Source organism: Ambystoma mexicanum, chromosome 1q (assembly GCF_040938575.1).
Source record: "Ambystoma mexicanum isolate Mex_15411 chromosome 1q, UKY_AmexF1_1, whole genome shotgun sequence".
Classification (NCBI taxonomy): domain Eukaryota; kingdom Metazoa; phylum Chordata; class Amphibia; order Caudata; family Ambystomatidae; genus Ambystoma; species Ambystoma mexicanum.
The window spans coordinates 1,429,796,339-1,429,814,099 of record NC_090922.1 but is presented as its reverse complement, the minus strand read 5'-3'; the positions used below and the strand labels follow the sequence as shown (position 1 = coordinate 1,429,814,099).

Genomic DNA, 17,761 nt, shown 5'->3' with positions numbered 1-17,761 from the left:
ATGCAGCCCTTTTCCCTTCTTGTAGGTGCAGAGGCATGCATGCATGCAGACCCCCAGGCTGGCTTTCTAGAGACCACTTGTGCTCTCCCTGAGGTGCACTGAGGGACCACGCACAGACGTCTGCTAGACAGACCCTCCCGCGCATGCGCACATCGACTCCCCCCGCCGCTTGACAGGAGGCGAGAGCCTGCGAAGCAGAGAAGAAAAAAAAAATCCAGGAGGGCGGAGACGTGAAGAAAGTGTGTTGGAGTATGTGAGGAACTGAGGTAGTGGTGGGTGACACGCAATGCCGCAGCAGCTTCACGGGCAAGAGTGCAGCGCTGACGGAGCCAAGGAGGACGCACGCCGCCTCACAATAACGCCCGGGGCCGATGTAATCATGTGTGAGGCTTCAGAGTACGACGCTGAACCGAGGCGCTCTCCCCGGCCGGTGTAATCGCCTGTGCAGCTCGGTTACTTACAGGGCGCTGAGGGATCGTACCACCGCGGGGAGGACAGGGGGGGGGGAGAAGATATGAAGAAGGGAAAGTACCGAGAGCCGCCGCCGCCGCCGCCTCCACCGCAGAGGGACGGCAGGCTTCTGATAGCCGCGGAGAGGAAGCCGCAGCCCGTGAAGAGGAAGGGGGCAGCGGAGGAGCGAGCAGCCGGCAAAGAGCAGGTAACGCTGTCCCAGCGCACCGCAGCTTGATCTCCTGGTTGGCAGCGCCTCACGCTCAGCGCCTTGGGGAGGCGGGCGGGCGGGACTAGCATCGCTGCTGCAAGAGTTGGGGTTTCGGGGGGCGGGGGGCAGCTCATGCGAGCACCGCCACGGTGTGCTTCTGAATTATGCCCTGGGCGTCGTGTGTGTGTGACTTTGCGGTTACTCTCATATTCAATTTCGCAAGTTCTGCGGCTTCCCCCTAAAACATTTTATAGAGTAAAAGGTGCACACCTTAAATTTACTCCACGCGCACCTCATTAAAGTCAGCAAATAAGTACATGAGGTTACTTCTGTGCCTCACATTTTCCTGCAATGCAGTAATTCTCTCAATTTAGGTTCTGTTGTTAAAAATGTTTTCAAACCATGTTTGCGGATGGTATGAGATTAGACTAATAATAGGGGTATGATATTTGTGTTAAGTGCTAATCTTAAATGTTTATATGAGCATTTATATAGCGCAAGGAACCCAGAGCTATCTTCCAGGTATCATTTTCACTTAGCCAGTGAGGAGATTACAGAGCAGGGTACTAGTGTGGAGCCCACGTAATTTGCAATCTTGGCATGCATTATACAATTTGCAATCTATACCTACAGTATACATTATTGGTAATGTTTGCATTGTTTAAAAAATGTACTACCAAATGGCAATGTTGTTTTACCTTTGTGGGTGAATTTGTATATTACGTGGGGGTACCTTGTCATGAAATTCTAAGCAGCCACCCATTATTTAAGAAACACGTGTGAAAGAGAAGAGCATTTTATTCCTGGATCATAGATTGGAACAATCGGTCTGGTGGACATTTTGACAAGTGATATTTGTCACAGCGTGGTATGATCTTTTAAAAGGGGAGTGGCAAGTGGTGCATTTTAACACATTTGGTCAGTGATCCGGATGAATACATAAGATTGAAAAATAGCCTTTTGGGGTTGGACGCCCCCGCCCTCAAGGTTTTCAGCGAAATGTAGTGGCACGTGGTGTGTTACGTAGCTCATCACACTGGTCACAGCGCCCAGAGACTGATAGTATTGGGAGGGTTTGAAGCCTGTAACATTGGTTATTAGATCCCAGTTAACACCAATTTCCAGTAAAAACATTATTGCCACTTTTCATTATTCCCAGATAGCACATCCTGACTAATTTTCACTATGCCTTGTAAGCATATCATGTCCGGATCTGGTTATGCCCAGTTAGCACACTATGGGCTTTCTATATTATGCCTTATTGGTACATCTTTTTTGTAATGCCGATTACATATCACTTTCCGTTTTTATTATACACAGTGCATCTTGTCCCGAATCTTTATGCTCAATTAGTTTTAGGCCTTTGTGGCCGGATGCTTGGTAAGAAGAACATCATGGTCCAATTCCATTAACCATATCCAGATAACCAGGCCTCCGTATCTGCACTAGTCATTGGCGAGTGATAATTGATTCTTGTGATTAAGAAATTGTGTGCTTTTTGCATGTGGAGAATTGAAGGAGTGACGTCTTTCATGGTGGCTGGTAGTTCACACCTTGACATTGTTTACATCTGCTGTTAATGTAGCATGGCAAGTTGCCATTATGCCCATTTCGTACAGTGTGATCAAATTGTGTATGCCCATCCCCATGGCCAGACTCTAGTACAGCCTGTATGGACCGTCTGCCCAGTTTTTGACATTCGAGCCACACTTAATTATGCCCAGTTTGATACAGAGATGTTTAAAGGCCATCTCTTCCATTTACATGTCCTCCTCCCACTGATGACAATCGTAAATTATTATTGATGAACTGTACTATGTCAAAGATATCTCAGAATAGGTCTGTGAGTGGGCAGATTTCTTTGTACTTTTGGCATGATACAAACCAAAACATAAAAAATCCCATTATACGCAGTAGGCAAGTATTAGTTCAATTGTTCCCAGTGATCTTCAATCTATTACATGAAACCGCTGGGAGCCCTCCTAGTCACAGACAACATCCACATCCACCAATACGCAGATGACGCACAGTTATACCTCAACATAGACTCCATCAAGGACATCTACAGGCCCAAAACCTGTCTCTCGCTGGTCCAGTCATGGATGTCCAGTGCATACTTGAAGCTCAACCCCTCCAAGACCAAATTCCTACTCCTCATCATCATCAACAACAACGACGAACACTCAGACATACAGACCTCGCTATCAACCATGAACCCTAAGGGCTTAACATCCAAGCTCACCTCCTGCGCCAAATCCACCCGGTTCCATATCGACAAACCGCTTTCCTTCAAGAGCCACATAGCTAAGAAAATTCAGACAGCTTGATATTGGCTCTCCCTCCTGCGTAAAGTCTAGCACTTCCTCCCTCCAGACAGCTTTAGAGCCACAGTTCAAGTACTGGTCCTAACCCACCGGTATGGGGGCAGTGCTCTCCTCAAAGGCCTCCCATGGTCCTTCCTTGTGCCCCTGATAAGTGACCTACACACAGCCACACTTCTCATTAATGGTCTACACAAATGCAACCACAATACCCCGGCCCTCATTGACCTACACTGTCTCCCACTGCACGCACAAATCACTTTTCAAGTCTTGCTGCATAATCTATAATGCAGTCTCCCTCAAGTTACCCAGCTACCTCGCAGAGAAACTCAGCATCTCTGGTGGACAGTGCACCACCAGAAGCCAGGACACATGCAGCCTTGAAATCCACCGCTGCAAAAATGAAAGGACCAGCAAACAAGCCTTCTCTGCCTACACCCCAAGACTATGGCACCTCCCTTCCCATCAGCATAAGACTTGCCCCCAAGCTCCTACAATTCAGAAAAGAACTCAAGACCCACCTCTTCAAGGAGTCTCCTTCCTAGGCCATCACGTCGCTCCCCTGCACCACCTGACTCTCTAGACGCCGCCGTCCCTCTCCTCCCTGCCACCCTGCACTCCTCTGTGCCCCTCTGTATCCTACCCCCACTGTATATCTGTTCTGTTAACTCTGAAAAGCGCTTTGCTCTGCATCTGTACTGTTGTATACCTCTGTAAAGCACTCTGTTGATTCTCAAAGCTAGGTCCACCCTCAAATACCATAATAAAAGTACATGTATATTGGTCAGATTCCAATCACCATGTCAGCACTGGAATGATGTATTGCATTGTAGTAGGGGCACATTTGTGAATTTGTGACAGTTTGATTTAGAAGAAAGTTGGACGGATCTTGTCATTAGGAATGATTAATTCCCATGGTGTGGGTGGCGTGTTCCATTGGTGATGTTATCAACATGACAACCAACAAAGTGCTTAAAATCGTAAATTTTGCTGTGTTCATGTCAAATTTTAATTTCAAAGGGCTCATTTGAAAGATATTTTCAACCCTAGAAACATGGTCTTAACATTTACTCTGAAGTCAATGGTTTAAAGAAAAAATCATATATATGTTATGAAACCTCTTTGTACTTTTAATTGGGTGTTACACAGTTAATAAAACCTATCCATATTAAATTTGAGCAATTGCTACTTTATTTTAACTTGCTAAATACGATTAGATACTAGGAATTAACTTTTGAAATTACTAGCCTTAAGAGAACATAATTGTATAGAGTCCTTTGGTAGGTCACGTTGTGACCAACATCATTTTGGTTGAAATGGTCTTCATTGTCCAACCCTGCTGAGTTTGGTAGTGTGAGAATTGTTCTCACATAGTGCATCGTTTATGCCACCCTCACACATGTTTGTGAAAGGTAGGTTGTTTGCTAAACATTTAGAAAGTGGAGTTTAACTGCACATTTTACTCGCATATGCACATTTTATCAACTTCAGAATGGATTCTGGAGCACATGGAATTTCACTGAGAACGGGTGGGAAGTGTTTCTTCGTCCTTCATGTTCCATCCATACCCAATGGCAGATGTAATTGTTGGACAGGATTGTTCATCTGGGTTCCAGATAGTGACCTGGTAGTGGACTTCCTTCTTTGTGGGTACAAAAGTACTTCTTGTAGACCGTACCATTTCTCACTGTGAGGAAGTCGACGATTTTGAAATTTTAAATGAAATTGAATGATGGTAGACCAACCTCTGGAAAATGTGTGGGGCTAACCCACACGCATTTTCCTATGCTTGCAGCACGGCAAACGCATAGACTTGTGTACTCTGGGTGGACACAGCATACAGGCGCAGGACGCCATATTTAGTTGGGATATGACAGGAGGAATATACAATGCATCTCCCGAAGGGGGAGGGCCAAACCTTCCCCCTGCCATGGCCAGCCTGATTAACTAACAGAGGCTCCATGGTCTGCACTGCTCTTTTGTTGGCCTCTGCAGCAGCTGGCAGAGATTTGCATACCAATCGGAGGGTAATTCAAACAGGCCCACATGGGGCCTGGCTGCCGAGGTTAACAAAGGAGACCGGAAACACCAACAACCTTTATGTGCAAATGTGTCAACCTGAAGCCAGCTCCCGCCCTCAGTATCAGTTGACAGTGAGCGGTCATGTCTGGTAGTCCGTGTCTAAAGTAGCCCACCCCGCAGGGGGACCCCATTCATAAGGTACAAGAATGTGGTATGCAGGAGCCAGAGAGTCTGGTCTTGGTGCAGCTACAAGGGAGATCTGCCGCTTAAATTAGGAACCACAGAGAGCTCCATTAACCAGAGAGACCCTTTCATCCACAACAGGTAGGAAGATGGGTGGGACACATGTTTTCACCCCTTTACTTTTTCTGTTGCAAAGCACTCTGGTTATTACCTCATGCATACAGGAGATTGTTGGTGGATACCCAGGTTTGGTTCAATAAGGTAGGCTTGACCTACACCTATCCCTGTGGTCCATTTGGCTTTGGCAGATCATCTGAAGGCTTCACAAGAAGGAAGAACCCATTATTGGACCCTGGCTAAAGGTACAGTCTTGCCTTACATCTTCCGCCAGTGAAGGAAGGCCAGGACATCCAAAGAGGGAGTCAAGATCTCTCCCCATAACATCTCCCAGGGAACAGAGGGAGATACCAAATCTAGAGGACCCTCCAGCAGCTTCTTTTCTTTTAAATAAAAACCCTTTGAACATGTCATTAAGTTGTCCGACTCCATCTTCTGGTTCGCCACAACTTCCAGATCTGCATATCTGAATTCCCCTTGAATTATCCAAAGCTTTTACCTGTGCCATAACCTCAACAAGTACAGCAGCTTCGATTTTATTTTTTATATATATATATATATATATATATATATATATATATATATATATTAAAAAAAATTCTTTTATTAGTATTGTTTTTTTTTAACGTGGAGTATTGGTAGTCCTTTATGTTGGAGTTGCTTGTAGGCTGTTTCTGCTGGTTTTTTTGGAGGTGGTGGGATCGACTTCAAGATCAGCTTTTTTTTAATTTTTATTTTGGCTGACAAAGTGGCATAGTTCAATCACTAAACCATGGTTGTGGTGCAGCAGATAATTTATAGAGCCTTAATATATAACATATATCTGCTTAGAAGTAGTCGGGCAAATGGTTATCGGCCTGCTCTTTGCTCTGTAACAGCAGGCCCAAAATGTGCACTCGCTGCTAACCACTGGCTAGCACTAATTGCGAATATGTTAGTAAGAAATTAGAATTGATGGGACCTATGATGTTGTGTACCTTGCTAGTAGCTTGCAATTTAAAATGTTGACCCCTATTAACAGTATTATATACTTTTTTATTATCTTCTTGGTGTTTCAACACAGATTTAATTTGTTTTTCTTGATGGGATCCATAAATGAATGGTGCTTGTTCCAAAGATCATGGAGCTCACAACATCTTTTGTAATTCCCTTTATAAAAACTGTCTTCGTTTTAATGTTGACAAGTTCAAGGCCATCATATGAAAATAGATTTCCAATCCATTTACATTCTAATATTATTATTATTATTACTATGGCGGGGGGGGGGCAAACATTCAATTACAAGCTGCTATCCAGAAAAAAAACTCCACACAGAACACCATTTCTTACTCATCAAGAGACAAATATCACTAACCAATTGCTACTGGCAAGTGCAGATCTTGCACCCTCATTATACTGTGTGTGTGGCCCTAGCTTTGGGAAGCAAATAGTGCTTTACAAGTCATAGGGGGGGAAGTACACAGCTATAGAAGCAGATTGCAAGGGATTAATACAAGGGAGCAGCAAGCTAACAAAGGGGGACGGAGAGGACAGTCAATTTTGCAGCAAGGGATCTACAAGCAGTCAGGGGAGGAAACGAGTATATAGCACTTTTCTCTCTATTTGCTAAATCTTTATAGTCGTAATGATGTTTGTGTGATGTTGTTTGCACTGGAATCCCTGCCATGCTCTGTACGTCTTTACAGATGTGTAATCAAGTACTGGCGCTGTAGAAAAAAAACAACGTTTGTGTGGTGCTGTATTATGCCCACTAAACCGCCAGTAACCTTTAAAGATTTAATTTGATGATCAAGTGCTTTATCTGCCCCAAGAGGGCAGAATGGACTTACTTGCAACAAAGATTCCACCACTGCAGTACAATCCCACATCAATTTAAATGAAAGACTGTCCTTGAACATTGCCAAACGCCTTCCTTTTTTTAGATGTATATTTTTCCATTGTTGGTAGCAGGTCTTGAATATCACAGCTCCTGATACTTATGGCTTGTCGTTTTTCTACCTTTTTGCATAAGAATGTCTGCACTTCTTGAGGAACATTTCCCTGTACGGGGCATACAGTGCACCCAAGTGTGCGTTTCTGTGCTTCTATGTAATATCCAATATGTTAACCCATGATTTTGTTGTACAGCGCCCACACTGTACCAGACATCCCACGTTACAGGAATACCGGCTCTATGGATAAAAGCCAGTAGCAGCAAGTAATGGCATATGTATGTGCAGTTCACTGGGCCAGAAAACAAATCGATCACAAAGACACTGTTGAGACATTATTAGTTGCTGCACAGAATGGTGAAGTCCCAAATCTAATGTTAAAATAGATTTTGAAACAGAAAAGAGACAGTTCCCACCAGGAATGATCATAAAAATGCAATTACTTAAATAAAATAAAAAATGTATTTGGCGTATTGCTTGATCACTTAGTCAGGACATGGAGAACTTGTCTCTCTTCATTCTGCAAGTTGTATCTGAGATCCTGATGTTTATCATGCAGAGGTTTGAGATTGTGTTAAAAACACTTCTTAAAAGTGAGGGGTATGATTGTCTTGAAGAGTGAACAAGGTGGGTGTCCTGAGACCCGAGTCTTCCCCTGAAGGTGAGGTCTCATGGTCTTTGTAAAAAGAATTTTAGTCTAATGTTGGTTCTAAATCGGTAGAAGACCAATCGGTGTGATTGGTTGGGACAAAGGACAGCCCCCTAGAATGGACTTTGTATTGGGCTGTACTTAGTATTTGTCTCAAAAGGTCAAAAACATTATTGTGATGCGTATTTTGTGTTGAGATGGGGTTATTGCTAGTATACTAAAGAAACATACAGCAAAAACAGTTTCTCTAGTAATTGCATTTTTATAATAGTTACTGGTGGGAACAGTCTCTTTTGTGTTTCACATTGTTACTTCCCAGTTCCCTCCAGAGTCTGGATACTCCCCTCTATGTTTAGATTATACATTTGGAGTCAGTTATGTTATGCTTTATTTATTACATGCTCTGCTGCCATTTGCATGGCCTCTAGGGGCTCTGGCGGATCTGAAAGAGAAGGGGGTCAGAAGAGATTGGAAAATGCAAGATAGCTTTGCTGTTGTGTTGATGCAAGCAGACCTGCGTATCCTGAACTCTGTGTAAGGATCACTTGACTGTCAAGAGCATAGAGGCATTTGTGTCCGAAGGGGAGCCTTTTGTGCCCGTCGTTCTTGTATGCTTTGGCTTGTGGTGTGGTATGAAAGTTGGTTGGCAAAAGTAAAGAAAGTTTGGATATAGAAATTGGTTAAGAGTTTGGAAACTGTATAAATGTCCAGTGGCAACGTATGATGGGGACACTTGAGAGGAGAAGCATGCGTACCTGTTGGCAATTATTGACCCTGGCCAAGGGAGCAAAAGCAAAGATCACTATTAATCCCATTAATGAGGCGGTGGGGATGAGCTATATAGGTGCGAGGATGAAGATGATTGATCTCCCTCTTCCTCTCGAGACAGCTGGGGCGGCCCACTGGCCTATAAGTACGACTCAGGATGACATTAGAGTGGCCATCATGAGACTAAAAAGTTCTAACGCCCCTGGACCTAATGGTCTGGCAAACGTTTTTTTAAAGAAAGACCCAGAAGGGTGAGCTAAGTTACTATAACTATTGTTTGACAAGTTGTGTACAGATCACACTATCCCCGAAACCTGGCAGCAGTCTATACCGATCTCTGTTTATATAAACAGAAACGGGAGTTCCCCAGAGAACTATAGACTGCTGTCTACGCTTGATGTTACTGGGAAATAGTTTGTTTGTGTCTTTTGTGCTCGCGGAACTCAGACTTGGCTGAGGCAAACAATGACTTGCACATCATTCAGACAGGTTTCCACCCTGGGTTGTCAACTGTTCACAATTTAAGGCTACTGGACAGATTGATAAATGAGATTAGAGGAAGGGACAGCCCTGTGCTCTATGTGACTCATGTAGACTTTCGGGCAGCTTTTGACCAATTTAATGGAGCCACCCTATGGCTTAAATTAGACGAACTGGGCTTTCCAAATTGGCTCCTCTGAAAAATCAAATTACTGCATAGAAACACAAGTGTAAGAGTACGTTTGGATAATGATAGCCTTGTGACTACTCCAGTGCTTGTCAACAGGGGAGTCGAGCAAGGCTGTGAGCTGGGTCTCCTGTTGTTTAGTTTATACATGGTTGATTTACCCCAGCGACTTCTTGACGGGGCCAACTGCCCCCCCACACCTCCAAGATCAGTAACACAAGAATTGGCAGCATGTTGTATGCAGACTGCCTTGTGATTTTTGATCAAACATACTCTGGGATGAAGTCTATGCTATTTGAATTCGCCACGGAAAACGACCTGCCAATCAACTTGGATAAGACAATAACCATGTTGATTGTGGCAAGCAAAGTCAGAGTTTTGATGGTGACATCACTGGGCACTATTGATTTATGTTGGGAATTACCCCCATTTAGTCCTTGAGATGAGCATCTCTGTGGACTATAACTTTTATAAAGGAAGCAAAGACTAGAAAAGCTCGACAGCTGACGCATTTTTTCCATACATTCGCTGGACAGGCAGCGGGTTATATGCTAGAAAGTATATCTACTTTGTACAAACAATGCTTCTGCCCAGCAGTACTTTACGGGTTGGAGGTCTTGACAATGAAAGATGTTGTATTATTAAACCGCATATGGGGTTTCTTTTGCCAGAGCATTTTAAATCTATCCCCCTCCACCCCTATTTGATTTTTAAGAACTGGGGCTAGTCTCTTTGAGTGGTCAGCTTGTGAGAAAGCATAGGGAGCTCTGTACAAAATCGAAGGCTGCCCCTAAATGCCGGTTGTTGAAGGAATTGGGGGTAAATTATGGCACAGAACCCGTAACTCGATGCAGCGGTTTTTAAGATTTTAAATATCAAGACTTTCGAACTCATAAACTGGACGCCTCATTTTGACAGTGAATGTAACAATGACGTGCTCAAAGAATCTTTTAAGAGAAAGTGCGATCTTTGGGACTGCCTTATCTGCTTTAATGTCCAAGTCCAGCGATACGCCATTTGATTTTGTAGTTGCGTATCAACCAGCTACCTGCCATTACAGTCTGTGGTTCGCTATTGAAACTGTCTCCTGAGGTGCCAAATATGTAAACTGCCTAACAAATTGGAAACCGCCAAACACGTGTTCACAGAATGTGTGAAACTAGGCTCTGTGTACATGTATATCTTTGAAGGTTTCGTGAATAAATACGACTTGATAAGTCCAGTGATTTCTGGAATGACTGTCTCAACTCGGTGTCTGTCACCCTCCATCCACATTGCCCTTTATCGACTCTGGTTGCAGATATAAAAATGTTTAAATCCTTGAATCAACAAATGGACGGAAATACAAAAGTTTCATGCATCTCCCACGACTGTTGGGACTCTCGCTTTCTTCCCCTTCCTTTTCCACTCGTCCCTTTTTTCTTACCTCTATTCATCTCTCTCTCTCTGGTCATCTGTCTGTGATAAAGATATATGAAATGAGCTCATAGAGTGTTCATAATATTGATTATTAATGTATTTAATAGTTGTTATGATGTATCATGTAATTATGTAGAATGTTTTTTATGAAGTTGATTGATCATTTAATTTGTAAAAGTTGTTTATGAACTAATTAAAATAAGCACATTTACTAAAGTCGGTTGTAAGGGTGTAGTGTTCAGATCACCGTTGTGGTGAGGGGTGTTAATTTGCCATGTGTGGCTAACTTGGTTGGTATGCTTCTTTTGTTTTGGAATGTAGGATTTCAACAGGTTAGCGCAGGGTTCAGTCAGAGACCTTGAATGGCAGATCAACCTAAATTACATATAGCATATCATAATAGGGCATGAAGATCCTCAGAATGCATTACAAGTCACAGAAACACATTGAAGAGGCTTAACGGCCTTGTCCTCCTCATGCTTCCTTGCAGACAGGTCCCATTTTACTGTCACATTGCCACTCCAGACTCCTTGTCTGTCTCAAATAAATCCATTGTACCCTACGATCTGGGAATTTGCAGATGGGGGTGGGGGTGGAGAGGGCTGTTTGGAGACTCTTCCCTACTACCGCAAGCTAGGTGTGAAGGGTTATGGTAGGCAAGAACAGCTGCTTGAGCTATGAAGACCTCGGGCACCCCTTCCAACTTCCTTAGTATGTAGGTTGGCAGGTTGAGTTCTGTCTCAAACCTCACTAACTTGCTCATGTGCTGTGTTCGGTGGCCAGCTGGGACTTTTGCCTATCGGGGCATATGGTGGTGTGTTTGTCAGGTTGATCGAGACAGGGGCCAAAATCTGTGGTGGATTCTTCCCTAGTGTCCCACATAAGCCTCAAGTTGTTTTCACACAGTGCGCATAGTCCCAGAACAAAATGGAATCCATCCCACGTGCCACCCTCCACCTGGTTTTGTGGCAGGAAAGTTAAAAGGAGTTCAGGTTACTCAGAATGCCCCATGAAGCTAGGTGCTCCATCCCTCAGTTGTAAAGTGGTGCTACGGCTGCGGGAAGAATGTTGAGCGAAAGAGGAGTTGGGACAGGGGATCGGATGGGTGGACGAGTAACATTGCATAACAATATTCAGTTACATTTTCCAGCTAAGTCAAGAAAGCCAACTGAATTGAAAAATGTTTTGGTGTAGCTGGTATGATTGACAGTACACATATGTAAGCTCTTTGACATTTCTGACATTTCTTGCAGTTTTGCATTGAAAACAGTCCAAATTTGAACACTCTCAGGATAAGAAGGTGTTTTGCTAGGTGGATTTTGGGTCTGTAATCGTATTATCACCGGTCGTGCTTGCAGATACTTTCACTCAATATTTAAGGTAGTAGAATATGCTGTAATGTTGCTTAGAAACCATGCCAGGTCACCTTCTCAAAAGTATTTAAAATCCATAGATCTTCTGCAACCTCACATTCCTTAAAAACTGCACTGTTTAGTTCTAGGAGCTTTGGGACATTGTAGTTGATGGCCTGTCATGTAGCGGTGGAATTTTCCGTACTGAATCATTCGGCATGCGTGCATTGTGCAATATTATGGACTGTGATATATATATATATATATATATATATATAATTACATGGCCACAGTAGTAGGGATGTAACGGTATACCGTTAAAGATACCGTGAACCACTTAATTGAACAATAATAACCGTCACATTGTTTATACCGGTATACCGTTTATATCGTTAAGTGTGCTTTTCAATGTGATTTGGAAAGGGTGCAGTAAGCAAGTGCTGCGCAGTCTTGGCTTTGCACTGTTGGATGTGCCGTCTGCAAAGTAGTTTCAGTTGGAGCAGTTTTTAATGCCATTCCATAAACCACACGTGCCTGACACAATATCAATATGTTAGCAATAGGAAGAATACATAAAGTGCCAAGAAGGAAAAGGGTTTACTTTGGGTTGGCGGCTTTGGGGTTTATATATTTATAATGGATGTTTGCAAAACATATGACAATGGAGGATTTCCCTGGTTCTATCGTTGAATTTACATATAATAAGTCACACTGCGAAATTCACTCATCTCTGTGGATATTCCCTGCTGCCATACCAAAGGGTAACATGTCCGTGATTACTGAACACCTTTTGGCCCGTAAGTAAACTAAAGGCTGTAACACAAAGAGAGAGTGTGTGTGCGCGTGTGTATGTGTATGCGCACAAGTGTATACTACCATCAGCCTCCATTGATCTGTGTCATGCAGGTTATCAAGATGGCAACATGTTCATCTTCACCAGTAGCCAGTGGGGGAGCTAAAAGCCTAAATGACCACTTAAGAAAAGCTATTCAGTTTGCTTTGCCAGTCGCAGCAGGGCTTCCTCCCCACCCTCCTCCTCTCCACACATGTGTTTGTGTTTGGTGGAAGCAAGAGATGGCATTTCAGTGGAAAGTATGTTGAAAAGCCCAATTCTGGCCCTGGGTGCCTGGTTTTGTTTGTGATGATAAATCTGACAATTTATGACCTTTTAGAAAATATTTGTTAAGATTAGTTAACACCACCTGCTATACCGCGATAACCACGATATACCGTCATTTGGCAAGAAGGTTATCATACCGTCATAAAACTAATACCGTGACACCCTTACACAGTAGTGGTCATGTAGTTATGGTTAAATTGCTGTTTCCATAGGAAGAGCACTTTTTGGGCGGCTTATAACTTTGCTCCCCCTGGACGAATCCTCACCAAACTTTACAAAAAAAGTTTATGACCCACTCTGAATTCTTCTGCAAAGTTTGGTGAGGTTTGGTCCAGGGAGGGCAAAGTTTATAGGGGGGGGGGGCCCCAAAACGTCTTTTTTTTCTCATAGACATAATGGGAAAAAACTTTGCTTACGCCTACAGCCCAAACCGCTGGACGGATTTTCACCAAATTTGCGACAGGAGCAGCGGCTTGGACCCAAAAGCGTGCTTTTGTAAATTTGGTGAAAGTCCGACCAGTACTTTTTAAAAAAATGAACAAAACGGAAAGCACAAGAATTGGTGATCTCTACACACTTCCCTGTTCGCTCCGTAGACAGGACACGGATTGGGCAAGCGGTTTGTGTGATGTCTGCGGACATGTAACACGCTCTCCGATTGGCTGGGGTGAAGCGTGAAGTGCGTCGGATTTCTAGAGACACTTGCCATCTTTTTTTCTCGTCCGGTGACTACGGACAGCGCGGCAAACATATCAAAAAACACAACATTGCACTTGTCACACTTTTCAAATAATGGTTGGGGAGGTGAGGGGTGATGAGGATGGGATGGGATGGAATATGGCTGTCCGAAGCAAAAAAAGTCATACCTAAAAAACATCCATACACAAAGAAAGCACTTAGCAGTGTACACCACGCTCACGCAGTAAAGCGCACGTGCACAACTACTTCACCCGCTCTTGACATACACCGTGCCACTCAACACACGCAGACACTTTCCTTTTCAAACTCGCACGTACACCTCATCCAAACACGGACACGCCTTGAAAAACACGCAGAAATTATACCCGCGCATAGGAGTTAACGGAAAACATGTAGCATTAAAGACTGCGTACACGCGCTGTAGAAAACACGTAGTTTCGAAGACTGTCCACACGCGTTGTAGATAATACGTAGCTGCAAAGACCACGCACACGCACCGTAGATAACACATAGGTAAGAAGACCACACACGCATTGAAGGAAGCACGTAGCAGTTTATCTTTTCCAAACTCACCCACACGCTCTTGACAGATGAATCTGAGCTCACACGCGCCTTATCCCTACATGTGTTGAAGAAAAACATGCAGAAATGATATAAATCCGAGCTCGCACGCGCCTCATCCAAACACGCACACGCGCTATACAAAACACGTACGGACAAGCATTGAAGAAAACACGCAGAAATGATGACCGAGCACAGGAGTTAAGGGAAAATACGTAGCAGTGAAGACCACGCACTGCAGATAACACGTATTTACGAAGACTGCTCACATGCGCTGTGGATAACGCGTACCTGCAAAGACCATGCACATGTGTTGCAGAAAACACATATCTGCAAAGACTGCACACACGCGATGTACATAACACGTAGCTGCGAGGACCGCGCACACGTGCTGTACATAACACGTAGATGCAAAGACCATGCACACGCGTTGAAGGAAGCACGTAGCAGTGTATCTTTCCCAAACTCGCACACGCGCTCTTAACACATGAATCCGAGCTCACACGCTCATTATCCGCACACGCGTTGAAGAAAAACACGCAGAAATGAGGTGAATCTGAGCTCACACGCGCCTCATCTGACCACGCACATGCGCAGTACAAAACACGTAGCTGCGAAGAGCACGCACACGTGGTGTAGAAAGCATGTAGCTGCAAAGACCACGCACACGCGTTTCTGAGCTTACATGCGCCTTATCCAAACAGGCACACGCTTTGAAGAAAAACACGCAGAAATTAGATGCATCCGAGCTCACACGCGCCTCATCTGTAGAAAACACGTAGCTCCGAAGACCGCTCACACGTGTTGTGAAGTGAAGAGGGACCCTGTATGGAACCCCGCCTTCCCTTTCCATGGTGGCCATCTTGGTAAAAGATTTTCCTTCCTACACCGGGACGCTGCAGGCGTACCGGTTTGGGAAGAAAAATCTTTTTTTAACACCCCGGGTTCCCACTTTGAGAACCTAGGGTGCTAATGATCTTAATCCATTGAAAAGGATGTTATGGTTACGCTGCACTAATTAAAACCAATGCAATTCACTAAAAAAAACTTTGTCAAAGGGACGTTATGGTTAAGTTGCCCTACTAAAAACCTGTGCAATTCACTAACTAAAAAATTGTTAAAGGGATGTTATGGTTACAAGTAAAACCGAAAAACCCCTGAAATTCGCTAGTTATGGTAATCTAAGCAACCATAACTCGCCCCACCACCATGCACTACTAAGACTAACACCCAGGACATCAAAGATGACATCACAAATAACATCCGTGCCCTCCCTCCAGCAAGCCCAAATTACCTGCAGCACAGTGCATATATCTTCCTTTCACAACGTTCAATGGTACATTTGATCTACATTTTCTTCTGTGCAACGTAGAACTGCATTGGCTAAGCTTTCTCACACTGGAGAACTTTATTATATTTATCATAGTTGATCAAGGAACCAAAGCCATGCATCAGCTGCACTTAAAATTAGCAGTGAGTTTTGGAATGTATCGTTAGGCCAACAGTTCATGCGTGTGTGTCTTTATTGAGGTTGAGGCACCATTTGGGGCCTGCCTCTTTGTTGGATACGTAAGAGTTTGTGAAGAAGCATAAGCCTGCTGGTTCAAATGAGCCTCTTAAACCTGCAAACATTTTATTCTCCCACCTACAGACCATTTGAATAAAGATAGCGCTTCTTCAAGTATTGCATTTGTAACTCTGTCCTGAATGGAGAAACCTGTGAATTTACAGTTTGCGTGTGGAGCTCTATATCAATATCTAACATGCATGTTAACAGATGTGAAAGAAATATGCTGTGATTATTTTTGGAAACCGGCTTGCTGAACACTACGTCCACCTTAAAAATGGATTTCCATTTCGCAATCCCTCCCTTCCCCCCCTGCCTCCCCTCAGAAGTTGCTACTTCCTGCTTCCTGGAGAAAGGAGGCCGTTAGGTCTGGGAAGCATCTGCAGCCTGCAGAGCTATGGTACAAGTCTGGTCAAAAGCTGCCACCGCAGCATGTTCCTGCTGATGGAAGCTACTGCCTGCCCAGCAGCCACGGTCCACACTAGCTGGAACACCATCCTCCAGCGGGACACACGTTCCTTAAATCAGAGAAATATTGGGAGGCTTGGGAATCAAACGGTGAAGAAGCAGTCCCCATTTTTTAAATGTATTTGCCAGCCACTGGGCATAGGACATGCTGTCTCACCGTGCTGAGAAGATGCTGGGCCACACTCACTTAGCACGTCCTACACAGGCACACCGAGCTGTAACATCTTTTAATTGGGCGACACCGATTTAGTGCTTTTAGCACAATTACCTGTTTCAGATTCTTTAAAAGGTGAGGGGGAAAACCCATTTTAAAGGTCCTAAGATAAAATGGCGTCCGACTTTCTGGGACAAAAACAAACTTTTGTAATTTGTTTTTGTTACGAATTGGCAGGACTGTCACAGGGTGAGGTGAGGCCTGAGGCAAAATATTTGATGAGGCCCCTTCATATTTTGCACTTGGCCAGTGGCACCGTAAATAAGCCGAAATGTGACTTTTAGTTATTAAGTAGTAATAAAAACTCAGTGCGAAGAGAGAGCACTACACTGCACCTCGCTGGGCTAGGCCAGTTTGATGAGTTACTTTACTATGCGGCTAGTAGTTTTGACCATTGTGGCTAGATAAATATTGTTTATTTTGCACAATTTGCATCATATTTTATAAAAAAAACTCCCCCCTTGGGTACTATTCAAACAGTCTGTCACAAAAGGAATTAATTGCCATTTGCGACTATGGCCACTTTTCCATTGGTGCCCAAGACAATTATTTGCCCCAGTCCTACCCATTCCTACCCTTGTGACAGCCCTGCCTGGGAGACAGGTGTACTGTGTTCCCCTCCTTCAATGTTCCCCCCCTCCAATCGTCGAAAGTTGCACAATGCTTTTAAAAACCCTACATAGGCAGCCACTGCACAGTCTCCACGTTTGCCATAGTGATATGTATGGCAGGTCACCCAATCCCTATGCTTTCCTCCAGTGCCTCCATTACAAACATTGTTCCAAAAGACTGAGAAAACCTCTTCAAGCCAATGTAATTTAGTATGAATTGGGTTAATGTAGCCATGTTTATTCAGGCTTGCAATAAGTCTAGCAGGTGAGTTGTGAAAAGGTTGCATTTGGGAGAGACCTGAAAAGGGGAGCCCTAAATACACAGCATTATCATAGTCAAGACGCATTGAGGTATTTGCTCAAATGCATGACTGCAGATCCAGAAAACTGTATTTGTCTCACAGTGCAGTGATAATTTATGCACAACTTCT

At 43.9% G+C, this 17,761-nt stretch overlaps 1 protein-coding gene across 7 annotated transcripts in view; it reads left to right on the top strand.

Moving 5' to 3' along the window:
- The first annotated feature begins 212 nt into the window (after nucleotides 1-212).
- Nucleotides 213-17,761, top strand: part of LOC138548762 (microtubule-associated serine/threonine-protein kinase 2-like) — a 2,396,492-nt gene continuing 2,378,943 nt past the window's right edge. For all 7 annotated transcript variants that reach the window (XM_069642298.1, XM_069642297.1, XM_069642303.1 and 4 more), the window contains exon 1: nucleotides 213-658. In XM_069642298.1, coding sequence (XP_069498399.1) covers nucleotides 515-658 — 144 coding nt within the window. In that variant the 5' untranslated portion in view covers nucleotides 213-514. The remainder of the gene's footprint in view (nucleotides 659-17,761) is intronic.